General features: G+C 40.2%; 1 protein-coding gene across 1 annotated transcript in view; it reads right to left on the bottom strand.

Annotated features, from left to right (window-relative positions):
- The window catches only part of LOC124255110 (multiple epidermal growth factor-like domains protein 11), a 28,035-nt gene extending 18,246 nt beyond the window's left edge, over positions 1-9,789 (bottom strand). Inside the window, exons 1-3 of the mRNA XM_046688955.1 lie at positions 9,709-9,789; positions 7,206-7,303; positions 3,866-3,963 (exon numbers count right to left, since the gene is read on the bottom strand). Of these exons, the coding sequence (XP_046544911.1) occupies positions 3,866-3,963; positions 7,206-7,303; positions 9,709-9,789 (277 nt within the window). The remainder of the gene's footprint in view (positions 1-3,865; positions 3,964-7,205; positions 7,304-9,708) is intronic.
- Positions 9,790-12,233: the final 2,444 nt, after the last annotated feature.

Below are 12,233 nucleotides of genomic sequence, written 5' to 3' on the forward strand. Positions count from 1 at the left end.
TTATTATAACACATATTATGTATTATTACATTAATGCACATTAAAAAGTGGGTATGTATTCTGCAGGTCTTTTCATTTATAAATGGGCTGGCAGGTATGTATTCACTGCGCCTGATTGTTTATACAAGGCTTTAGGTTGACACTTCTGCACTCAGTCACTCTTGGCAAGACTGACTGACAGTGGTTAACTGTCACCTAGGCCTGGTGTGTATATTAGTTGTTTATTATTTATATTCATTTGGTAAGTGTGGTAGCTTGTGCAACTTGTTAGTGTTTATTTACTGTCTTTTTTATCATCATGTTTATGCTATTCATGAAATATGATTGTGTTATATTAGCATAGGTCAAACGTTGGATTGTGCAAATGTTTGACCCTAGTGTGGCCAGGTTGCATTTCAGCATTGGACGCCCGCTGACCATACAGATTATTTTGAGGTATGCCTTCTGCCATTGTTCACTGCTGTTACGGTTCTGTTGTCTTGTCTGTAATGTTGTGTGTGCATCGGTAAGTCTGGTAGTGTTAGGCAAGGGTAGCTGACGCTGGGTTGTCTGTCCTCCGGGGAACGATGTCGTTCACTTGGTTCTGGTTTGTGAAGCCTGTAAGTCCGGTTGCTGACAATATGCCATCCACTTTAATCCTATGTCCTTCATACGAACGGCAACATTCTACTGATCCGCAGTCAGTATATTCGGCAATGTGGAGCATTCTTCACGTTCAACTGACTCTCTATCCTTCTTCGGACAATGTGCATCACAGTCTGCTGCCATTGCCCCGCCCTGTCAATGTAGCACAGTGTTGTTTGGGTTGGTATCAGTTCTCTATTGGTAGTGGCTCTGGTTGATCGTGTATGTCTCGGGTCTTCTCTGCCGCCATGGTCTCATTTGCTCAGGTGTAAGCCCGTCGCACAAGTTGTAACATTCACTTTCTGTCCGTTGACATACATAGAGTTTGTCTTATCCATAATATTGGCAACTCTTTAGCTAGGTTAGTTGAAGGGTATGCAGCTACCATGTAAGTACCTACAAGTCAGCTTCGTCTTACCTTAGGTTGTAGTACAAGAGCAAGAATACAGCTGGGACTGGGAATGTCCGAGCCTTCCCTACAGTAATACACAACTTCAATCACTGACCACACGCAATTTGAACTTAACACCTATCAGGCTATACACCATAAACAAAATGCATTGATTTATGACTCGTTCTGTTGTCACATTATGTAATTACACAGACAGGCAGGTGTGATTCTTGCACACATGACATGTTATGATATCTGCATATTGCAAAATGTTATACACAAAAACTGAGCATGTATTTACAAAACCCAACATCTCTATACACACACACAAAGAGCCCTGAGTGTATCCGCAAATGAACCAGCCAATGAAAGCCTTCGTTACACTTAAGTGCACGCCAACCCGCTCTGAGTGGGTTCGGTATCCCGGGTGCTTCGTTTCAAGGGAAGTAAACCCAAGTACAAATTATTGCACTTTTTATTTGCGATTGTACGCTTATAATTTTGTTTATTTTATTTTTCATAATCAGCAATGTATATTATATGTCATGAATAAGTGATAATTGTGTTTTAATTATGTTTTTTATTTGGTTGCATGTGACCTTTAAGTAATGAAATATAAAACCAATGACCATGGTGGTACAGACAATGATGATGATTTCATCAAGCTGCAACAGTGGTTAAGCTTCCTAAATAGGCCCGGGCTAAGAATCTTGGGTGAAATGTGATCCTTACATTTTGCTGGTCATCATTAAACGTCAGCTCGCAATCATGCACTGACACAAGTGACATTCTGCTTCAGGATACCCATCATTACAGACACAACGTCCACTACTCCGTGGGGTATTAATGTATAATCCTGTTTCAATAAGCAGGAAATTTAGTGATGGTAACACAGCTAATACACAGTTCTGAGCTAAACGATTGCTTAAACATTATGCATGTTGGATATTCAATGCCATGTTTGAGTTTATCATGCCAATCGTGTTCATATACTCAGCAGCAAAAAAAAACAAAACAACGTCAGTGCGAATTCAAAATTAGATAGGCACTGTAATCAAATCATTACAGAAATGGACATAATAAGGATAGGTCCACGGTAAGGTCTACGGCAATGGAGGTTCCCGCTGTTAAGACGTAGGCGTACTGTGTCAGTACTGATTGGTGTTCCCACTGTCTGGCGTGCTGTTTCAGATGCCTGCATGAAAGGTTTCTGTACATGCTGTCGAACAACATGGTGGTCTTGTCGTCTTGTGGTCACCCTTGGTTTGCCAGTACGGGGGCGATCATTTGTGGTGTTGGTGGGGGTGCATTTTATAGGGCTGGTCCTTGTGAATAGCACGTGCAGCATGAGTTGCATGAAAAACATGTAGAACACGGTATCATCTCCGAGATCAGGGTGCGGTTTTTAGACCATTTCCTGGGTTCCATTCTGAGTTTGGGAAGGAATGTCTTTGATCAGGTAATATACAATCAAAACATTAAATGAGTTTACAGTTATCGAACTGACGTATCTTTTGCTGCTTAGTATATATACTTAAGACGTGACGTACGTTCAGACATAAAGAATTGATGTTGACTATAATAAACTGGTTTTTCCAACTATAACCCATCCACAAACTAAACGTGAAAGCTTTACATTTTGACGCCCAGCTGACTTCAGCAAAACGTTCTGCATGCAGCTATATTTATAACGCTTCCTTGGGTTACAACAGCCATGTATATTAACAGCATGTAGCCAACTCTTTTGTATTTATGGATAACGACCATACTCGCTTCGCGCCATGATGTTCGGCTTTTGAGGCCTGACCCCGAGAGATCATTTTCTTGCTCAAAGTATGTATGACTTCAATTCCCTCATTTAGAAAAAGACCACAAACTTCCGAGTCAAAAAGAAAAATTGGAACTATTTTCATGTCGACATTTTACAATATAACCGAAACGGAAATAAACCTTGTTTTAACTGGGACTGAACAAGTTTAAATATTGCCTTTTTGCTGTAAATTAGCATTACATAGATGCCAATGCCGAGACAAAGTAGCAAAGGAAACATCTTGGTATTTATAGGCAGATTCACATTTTAATTATATACCCCCAGGAAACATTGCTCTTTTCTTGATAGAGTTAGTCAAGCACGTCTTGTGTGTGTGTGTGTGTGTGTGTGTGTGTGTGTGTGTGTGTGTGTGTCTGTGCGCACCCCTGCTCACTCACTTTTCTTGACAACATACTTATTTCTGTGTGAATGGCTAGGGCAAAACATAGGATTGTATTTTGTGTTTGTTGTTTAACGGTGCACTCAACAATATTTCAGCTATATGGCGGCGGTCGGTAGATAATCGAGTCTGGATCAGTCAATCCAGTGATCAACGGCATGAGCATCGATCTAAGCAATTGGTTACAGTGATATATGTCAACCAAGTCAGCGTATCTGACCACCCGATCCCGTTAGTTGCCACTTACGACAAACATAGGTAGCTGAAGACTAAGCTTAACCGGATCTTCATAAGTAAAATATTTATTATCAATTTCAGCCATGTCTGAAATACTGTCTTCAATATCACCCGGCAAAAGTATAAAAACATCTTTGAAATGATCCTATCATTGTCCTAATTATATATTTGGAAGACGAATAGCCACACAAAAGTATTTGATATTTGGATGATTGGATAAAATCATAACACACACATATATAGTCATCGTATTTATATTTTTCTGACTCAGTAAGCTTGTAAATGTATTTTCAGAATCCAGTCACACCTAAACGTTGCCACATAGACAATACTAAGTAGCCAACTCCGGTGTTACCAAGAAGAAATTGCGTTATTCTTTCAACAATATAAAATGAGGACTTACCATGAGTTGGAAGACAGAGCTGCCAAAGGTATAGAACAATACAGAGAAACACACGCGTGTAGTCCATTGTTACTTCCCGTGTCCTTGCTTCCCACCAACTGACAACATCACATCACATCAGGGAAGTAAGTATGAAATACACTTGTGACATGAGTAACTTGGCTATATCTATATCTCAACACTGTCAACAGTGAAGCGTGTTGGATATAGCGTCTTGATTCGGTTACATACATACATTCAGATACACTGGACTTGGGAAGCCCATTTAGCATGACGATACAGTGCATTTAATGAATAGTAATGCCCCGTGTATATCGACATTTAAATTTATTTGAGGGAAAATTATCTTGGTAATGATCGTACATTCGCCAATGTACAATGGTTCTATGTGACTGCTGTACGCTTGGTCAAAGGGAGGTAATTCGCCTTGGGATGCAGTCCCTTGTACTTACTATCAAACAGAATTGAACCTATTCAAAGAAACGGGTGTGCACCGATGTTAAAGAAAGCATTGATGTTATCTTGGTGATAGAAACATTTAATGTAATATGCTTCTGGTATTGTTTGTCATCAAGCAAGCAGTTTGGGTCCATACTGAAAGTGAAAGTATCAGTAGTATCAGAAACGAAGCACTACGGATATATCGTTTGAAATCACTGAATGGCATTATACAATTTAGGCAACTGTGGTTAATTAAGGATGTCAGAACAGAACAGTATATCCTCGACAACCCATGCCAATCAACTCGACTTACACAAAAGACCTACACATCCCATTATCAGATCTGATTGGCACCGATTCATTCATGTAGCGCCTACTGCCATTTTGCCTTGTAGGACCAATGGAATCTGTTTTGTCGGATAATCGAATCTGCTCATTATCATTGCACTATACATCTACGTATGATGATACATCATTTCAAATCTTCATCATTTCACAGGTTTAGTGCATTTGGTATTAAATTTTCTTTCATCACAATCATTAGTGCAGGGGCTTACGTAGCAAAAATGCTTTCCGTGGGAAGTGCATGTTAATTTTTGGAACCACTGATAATTGTAATCAGTATTGCATATGGATGCAGAAAAACATAGTTCCATTTTTTCTGATGATTATAAGTGTCATTCTGGGAAACTGAACATCGGTACTCATTAATCGAGCTGCTACACCAATGTGAGAAAAACATATTTTTATAAACCTGTCACAACATAGGCATGTAGTATGTCAAAATGTGCCTTGTGATGTGTGTTTTATAACTTCCATTATATATCATGAATCTCAATAACATATGTATGCATAATAATCAATATGATCATAATTGCTTCTGCCCAAACCGAAGGTTTGTTGCAGAGGGTATGCATTCAACCCTGTTTGTGTGTGTATTTATGTGTTAGCATCTTTACTCAAACCTACTAGATGGATTTCATTGAAACTTACTGGATCTCTTGGGTATGTTCCAGGACAAATCAATTAGATCTTGAAGAAAGTACACTCTTCAAAAAAGGAACGCAAAAGCAAAAACTTGGTCTTATTCAATTAGACAAATCAACGAAAATAAATGGTACAGCATTGAAATTATGTAGAGCAATACATTGGTATGTCGAGCACATTTCACAAGAATGATAGTCATCATAGTCATTACTGCTGTCCACGAGGCGACATTGACGTTACTACCTTGTATGACCACCTCTTACTGCTAGAACTGCACCTACTTGGCACACATTGAATCAGTTGTTGGATGTTTCGTTGTGGAATCCTTCTCCATTCCTCCTACAACATGTTGAACAACAGTTACTGTTAAAGCCTGATTCTGGTGTCCTCCGCCGTGATATTGCTGGAACATTGCTAAAAGCAGCGTAAAACTAACTAACACACTCACTCACTCAATGACTGATTACGACGTTGACGTACACGTTTATCTATCTGATCCCACAGGTAATCAATTGGTTTCTGATCTGGGAATCTGGAGGGCCTTGTTTAAAACCTTGTTTTAACTGGGACTGAACAAGTTTAAATATTGCCTTTTTGCTGTAAATTAGCATTACATAGATGCCAATGCCGAGACAAAGTAGCAAAGGAAACATCTTGGTATTTATAGGCAGATTCACATTTTAATTATATACCCCCAGGAAACATTGCTCTTTTCTTGATAGAGTTAGTCAAGCACGTCTTGCTTGACTGTGTTGAGTTTTCCAACACAAGGATAAATATTTCAAAATAGAAACAGTAAAGGATCTTTTAAGCAATGTTGGTTATCCTTTAATATTATCCTTTTAAAAAGAAATTGAATTATTTGATGAATTTTGATGTACCTGTCTTCGTTTTATATATTGGTAGGATATGATTATGAACTGAGATTGTTAGTGGCTGTGTCCTTGATGGGGATTGAAGCATTGTAAAATTATTGTGTCCCGGAGAAGGCCACAAGACCATGTCTCAAGTGTTAGTATATCTACCTGAATTTTAAAAGTGACTTCATCAAACAGGGGCGGATACAGCTTTTTGAGAAAGGTGGGATGCATTTTGACGAGAGTTTCAATGGTCACTTAAACTTTCAGGACGGTGTGTGTGTGTGTGGTGTGTGTGTGTGTGTGTGTGTGTGTGTGTGTGTGTGTGTGTGTGTGTGTGTGTGTGTGTGTGTGTGTGTGTGTGTGTGTGTGTGTGTGTGTGTGTGTGTGTGTCTGTGCGCACCCCTGCTCACTCACTTTTCTTGACAACATACTTATTTCTGTGTGAATGGCTAAAAACATAGGATTGTATTTTGTGTTTGTTGTTTAACGGTGCACTCAACAATATTTCAGCTATATGGCGGCGGTCGGTAGATAATCGAGTCTGGATCAGTCAATCCAGTGATCAACGGCATGAGCATCGATCTAAGCAATTGGTTACAGTGATATATGTCAACCAAGTCAGCGTATCTGACCACCCGATCCCGTTAGTTGCCACTTACGACAAACATAGGTAGCTGAAGACCAAGCTTAACCGGATCTTCATAAGTAAAATATTTATTATCAATTTCAGCCATGTCTGAAATACTGTCTTCAATATCACCCGGCAAAAGTATAAAAACATCTTTGAAATGATCCTATCATTGTCCTAATTATATATTTGGAAGACGAATAGCCACACAAAAGTATTTGATATTTGGATGATTGGATAAAATCATAACACACACATATATAGTCATCGTATTTATATTTTTCTGACTCAGTAAGCTTGTAAATGTATTTTCAGAATCCAGTCACACCTAAACGTTGCCACATAGACAATACTAAGTAGCCAACTCCGGTGTTACCAAGAAGAAATTGCGTTATTCTTTCAACAATATAAAATGAGGACTTACCATGAGTTGGAAGACAGAGCTGCCAAAGGTATAGAACAATACAGAGAAACACACGCGTGTAGTCCATTGTTACTTCCCGTGTCCTTGCTTCCCACCAACTGACAACATCACATCACATCAGGGAAGTAAGTATGAAATACACTTGTGACATGAGTAACTTGGCTATATCTATATCTCCAACACTGTCAACAGTGAAGCGTATTGGATATAGCGTCTTGATTAGTTTACATACATACATTCAGATACACTGGACTTGGAAGCCCATTTAGCATGACGATACAGTGCATTTAATGAATAGTAATGCCCCCGTGTATATCGACATTTAAATTTATTTGAGGAAAATTATCTTGGTAATGATCGTACATTCGCCAATGTACAATGGTTCTATGTGACTGCTGTACGCTTGGTCAAAGGGAGGTAATTCGCCTTGGGATGCAGTCCCTTGTACTTACTATCAAACAGAATTGAACCTATTCAAAAGAAACGGGTGTGCACCGATGTTAAGAAAGCATTGATGTTATCTTGGTGATAAGAAACATTTAATGTAATATGCTTCTGGTATTGTTTGTCATCAAGCAAGCAGTTTGGGTCCATACTGAAAGTGAAGAGTATCAGTGTATCAGAAACGAAGCACTACGGATATATCGTTTGAAATCACTGAATGGCATTATACAATTTAGGCAACTGTGGTTAATTAAGGATGTCAGAACAGAACAGTATATCCTCGACAACCCATGCCAATCAACTCGACTTACACAAAAGACCTACACATCCCATTATCAGATCTGATTGGCACCGATTCATTCATGTAGCGCCTACTGCCATTTTGCCTTGTAGGACCAATGGAATCTGTTTTGTCGGATAATCGAATCTGCTCATTATCATTGCACTATACATCTACGTATGATGATACATCATTTCAAATCTTCATCATTTCACAGGTTTAGTGCATTTGGTATTAAATTTTCTTTCATCACAATCATTAGTGCAGGGGCTTACGTAGCAAAAATGCTTTCCGTGGGAAGTGCATGTTAATTTTTGGAACCACTGATAATTGTAATCAGTATTGCATATGGATGCAGAAAAAACATAGTTCCATTTTTTCTGATGATTATAAGTGTCATTCTGGGGAAACTGAACATCGGTACTCATTAATCGAGCTGCTACACCAATGTGAGAAAAACATATTTTTATAAACCTGTCACAACATAGGCATGTAGTATGTCAAAATGTGCCTTGTGATGTGTGTTTTATAACTTCCATTATATATCATGAATCTCAATAACATATGTATGCATAATAATCAATATGATCATAATTGCTTCTGCCCAAACCGAAGGTTTGTTGCAGAGGGTATGCATTCAACCCTGTTTGTGTGTGTATTTATGTGTTAGCATCTTTACTCAAACCTACTAGATGGATTTCATTGAAACTTACTGGATCTCTTGGGTATGTTCCAGGACAAATCAATTAGATCTTGAAGAAAGTACACTCTTCAAAAAAGGAACGCAAAAGCAAAAACTTGGTCTTATTCAATTAGACAAATCAACGAAAATAAATGGTACAGCATTGAAATTATGTAGAGCAATACATTGGTATGTCGAGCACATTTCACAAGAATGATAGTCATCATAGTCATTACTGCTGTCCACGAGGCGACATTGACGTTACTACCTTGTATGACCACCTCTTACTGCTAGAACTGCACCTACTTGGCACACATTGAATCAGTTGTTGGATGTTTCGTTGTGGAATCCTTCTCCATTCCTCCTACAACATGTTGAACAACAGTTACTGTTAAAGCCTGATTCTGGTGTCCTCCGCCGTGATATTGCTGGAACATTGCTAAAAGCAGCGTAAACTAACTAACACACTCACTCACTCAATGACTGATTACGACGTTGACGTACACGTTTATCTATCTGATCCCACAGGTAATCAATTGGTTTCTGATCTGGGAATCTGGAGGGCCAGGGGAGGACATTGATGTTGTTATTGTCCAGGTAGTCCACTGTAGCACGTGCTGTGTGAGGTCTGGCGTTGTCCTGTTGGTACAGCTCGCTTTGGCGGTCGACAAGGCGATGCACGTGAGGGCAGAGAATCTGGTCAATATTTCGAGCGGCCGTAAGATTGACTTGGACGAGCATCAATTCCGATCTGCAGGTGTGTGGGATGGTTCCCCACATCATCACACTATTTGCATCAAATCTGTCCACTTGCCTGATGCAGTTGGGTGCAAAACGTTCAGTGCGTGGTCTGTAGACACGTTGTCTTCCGTCACGTCGCTTGAGGGCATACCGCGATTCATCACTGAACGATATATGCCTCCAGTTTCCAAGGTTACATGGCTGCTCCGCGTTACACCACCCGATTCGCGGACGTTGATGTAATCGTGTCAGTGATGAGTGAGTTAAGATTTAAAGTCACACCGGCAATATTTGAGCAATATTGTGACGTAATCGTGTCGGAGAGGGGGCAACCTTTGGACGTCTGGCACGCATACCTGCCTCTCGAGGACGGTTCCTGATTGTCTGGTCGGACATTCTCCGGGTCCAAAACAGTTCTTGTGCTGTGTCCCGGGCATCCTCGATAATCTCCAGGGTATATGTTACGATACGTCTCCACTATACCCTGAATGCATCTACGGCTTAGCCTAATGATTTTATTACCTCACTTTGCAGGCTCCGCATTCTCACAGTAGCCAATCAGATAGGCTGCCGTTACAAACAAATTGGCAGGTCTGAAACCTTAAAAATATAAATGCAAGAACTTCTTTCAGAGTACCTCTGCCAATATATTATTATGTTGACAAGTTTAACTGGGTAGATAATTCCAAAAGCAAAAGTGAGTTGTGATTGGTATGCTCAACTTCCCAGCCTAGACACCTGATTGGATAAAAAACCAACCAAGGGAAGGAATAAAATTATGGGGCCGAGCCGTAGATGCATCCAGGCTATAGTGGAGAGTTATCGTAACGTCTACCATGGAGATTATCGAGGATGTGTCCCGGGCGGAACGATGGCAGTCACGTAGGTGGTTTACCCGGCGATGTAGCGATCTTGGGCTGGTGTGGTGACTCATAGTCTTCCTGGACTTAGATGGTCATTTGTTGAAATGGAATGCACAAAACGATCCCACAAACGAGTTATTGTGCGGGGATGAATGCTGAAGGTCCTCGCCACGACACTCTTGGATTCGCCAGCTTGTAATCGTCCAATGGCAATATTTCGGTGGGCACCGTTGAGACGTACCATTTTCTCATCCAGTATTTGCAAGTGTCTTGGATGAATTTGAGAGATGCATTTGGGTCTTTTATAGTCAAAGGTTGTACTCATGCTTTGCATGCTTTTGGTTGTGTTCCATAACAGTCAAGCTCATGACAATCATGATAGATAAAACCATTTATATGGTTGTTCTTCTAAACCATACCAACTACAATATTCAACCCTCAAAACTTGCTTAATTTGACACATGTACACAGAGGTACTTTGAAAATAATCGCAATGTTAAATAAATGGAGAATATGAATATTATCTCTATACGTTATGGATGGATGTGAAGGAATCTTGGTGGTTATGTTAGGTATGACACAAACGCTATCTGTGTATGGTTTGGTGAAAGTACATTAAAGTACAAGTACACAGTAGTACTTTAAAAATGTAATAGTGAAGGGAGATTGTTCTCTAACGAGGGCCCTTCTACTTTCCAAATTAAGAAAAACATATGCGTAGAATTCATGCTTGTGTTTGTATGACAAATAATGTCGAAGCTTGTATTTCAACAGCATATTTTGTTCTTGCAGGTTAATGACGGATTGATTGACTATGGAATTTACTTAAAAATGTGAAAGTTAAAATAAATATACAATTGCACATTACATATTGCACTTGGATACCCCATTTGTAATATGTAGTTATCTGTTCATTGTGATATGATTTGTCCCTCCTCAAATCGAACCATGTTTTTCCTGAATCCATACACAATAGTGATTACAATAAGTATTGGTTCCAAAAATTAACATGCACTACATTAATGAGACGTATTTTTGTTTATAAACTCTGTCAAAAAAGAAACGCAACCCCTGTATTTTAGAGATTTTGATCTGAAGTTTGAAGACGACACAGCATTTTTATTATTTAAGACAGAAGTCTGAAATTTGGCAGAATAATAACCAAGATGGGCATGTTTAAAATTGTCATTTCAAAAGTCATCTCACAGACACCAGTTTGTCACCAGGGGGGCGTCTTTCTCAGTATCTCGTATGAGCACCACGAGCTGCAATCACTGCACGGCATCTCCTTGGACAAGAACGGATAAGACGCCGGATTCTTTCCTGGGGAATGGCTCTCCACTCCTCCTGCAGTGCAACGCCGAGCTGTTGCAGCGTCTGTGGCGGCGGCTGACGTTGACGTACGCGTCGACCCAGAGTATCCCACAGGTGTTCAATAGGGTTGAGGTCTGGTGATTTAGAGGGGCTATGGCAAGACATTGACGTTGGAATTCTGCAGAAAGTTCATTGTTGCAAGTGCAGTATGAGGCCGGGCGTTGTCTGGTTGAAAAATCTGTGTCTGTTGGTCAATAATCGGGAGAAGGTGAGGCTGTAATACGTGGTTGATGCAACGTTGGGCTGTCAGGTTCCCTTCAACGATCACCAAGTCTGATTTCTGGTTGTATGAGATGGATCCCCAAACCATAACGCTTTCTCCGCCAAATCTGTCCCCCCTGTCGGACGCAGATGGGCGCAAAACATTCATGACGTCTCCTATACACACGTTTTTCCGTCGTGACGTTGCAAAGAAAACGGGATTCATCAGAAACCAGATGCGCCTCCAGTTTTGTAAAGTCCATATCCTTACGTTGTTGCACCACCTGAGTCGTCGGCGGAGATGTAGGGGGCTTAGTACAGATCCAACAACTGGTCTACAGGCACGTAAACCCGCTTCTTTCAGACGGTTCCTAATCGTTTGAGCTGACACTCTCCTCAAACCTGGTATTTGTGTGGCAGTCACGGTTGGTAGGGCATGCCGA

Source organism: Haliotis rubra, unplaced genomic scaffold (genome assembly GCF_003918875.1).
Source record: "Haliotis rubra isolate DU_JTF1 unplaced genomic scaffold, ASM391887v1 Scf592, whole genome shotgun sequence".
Taxonomy (NCBI): Eukaryota; Metazoa; Mollusca; class Gastropoda; order Lepetellida; family Haliotidae; genus Haliotis; species Haliotis rubra.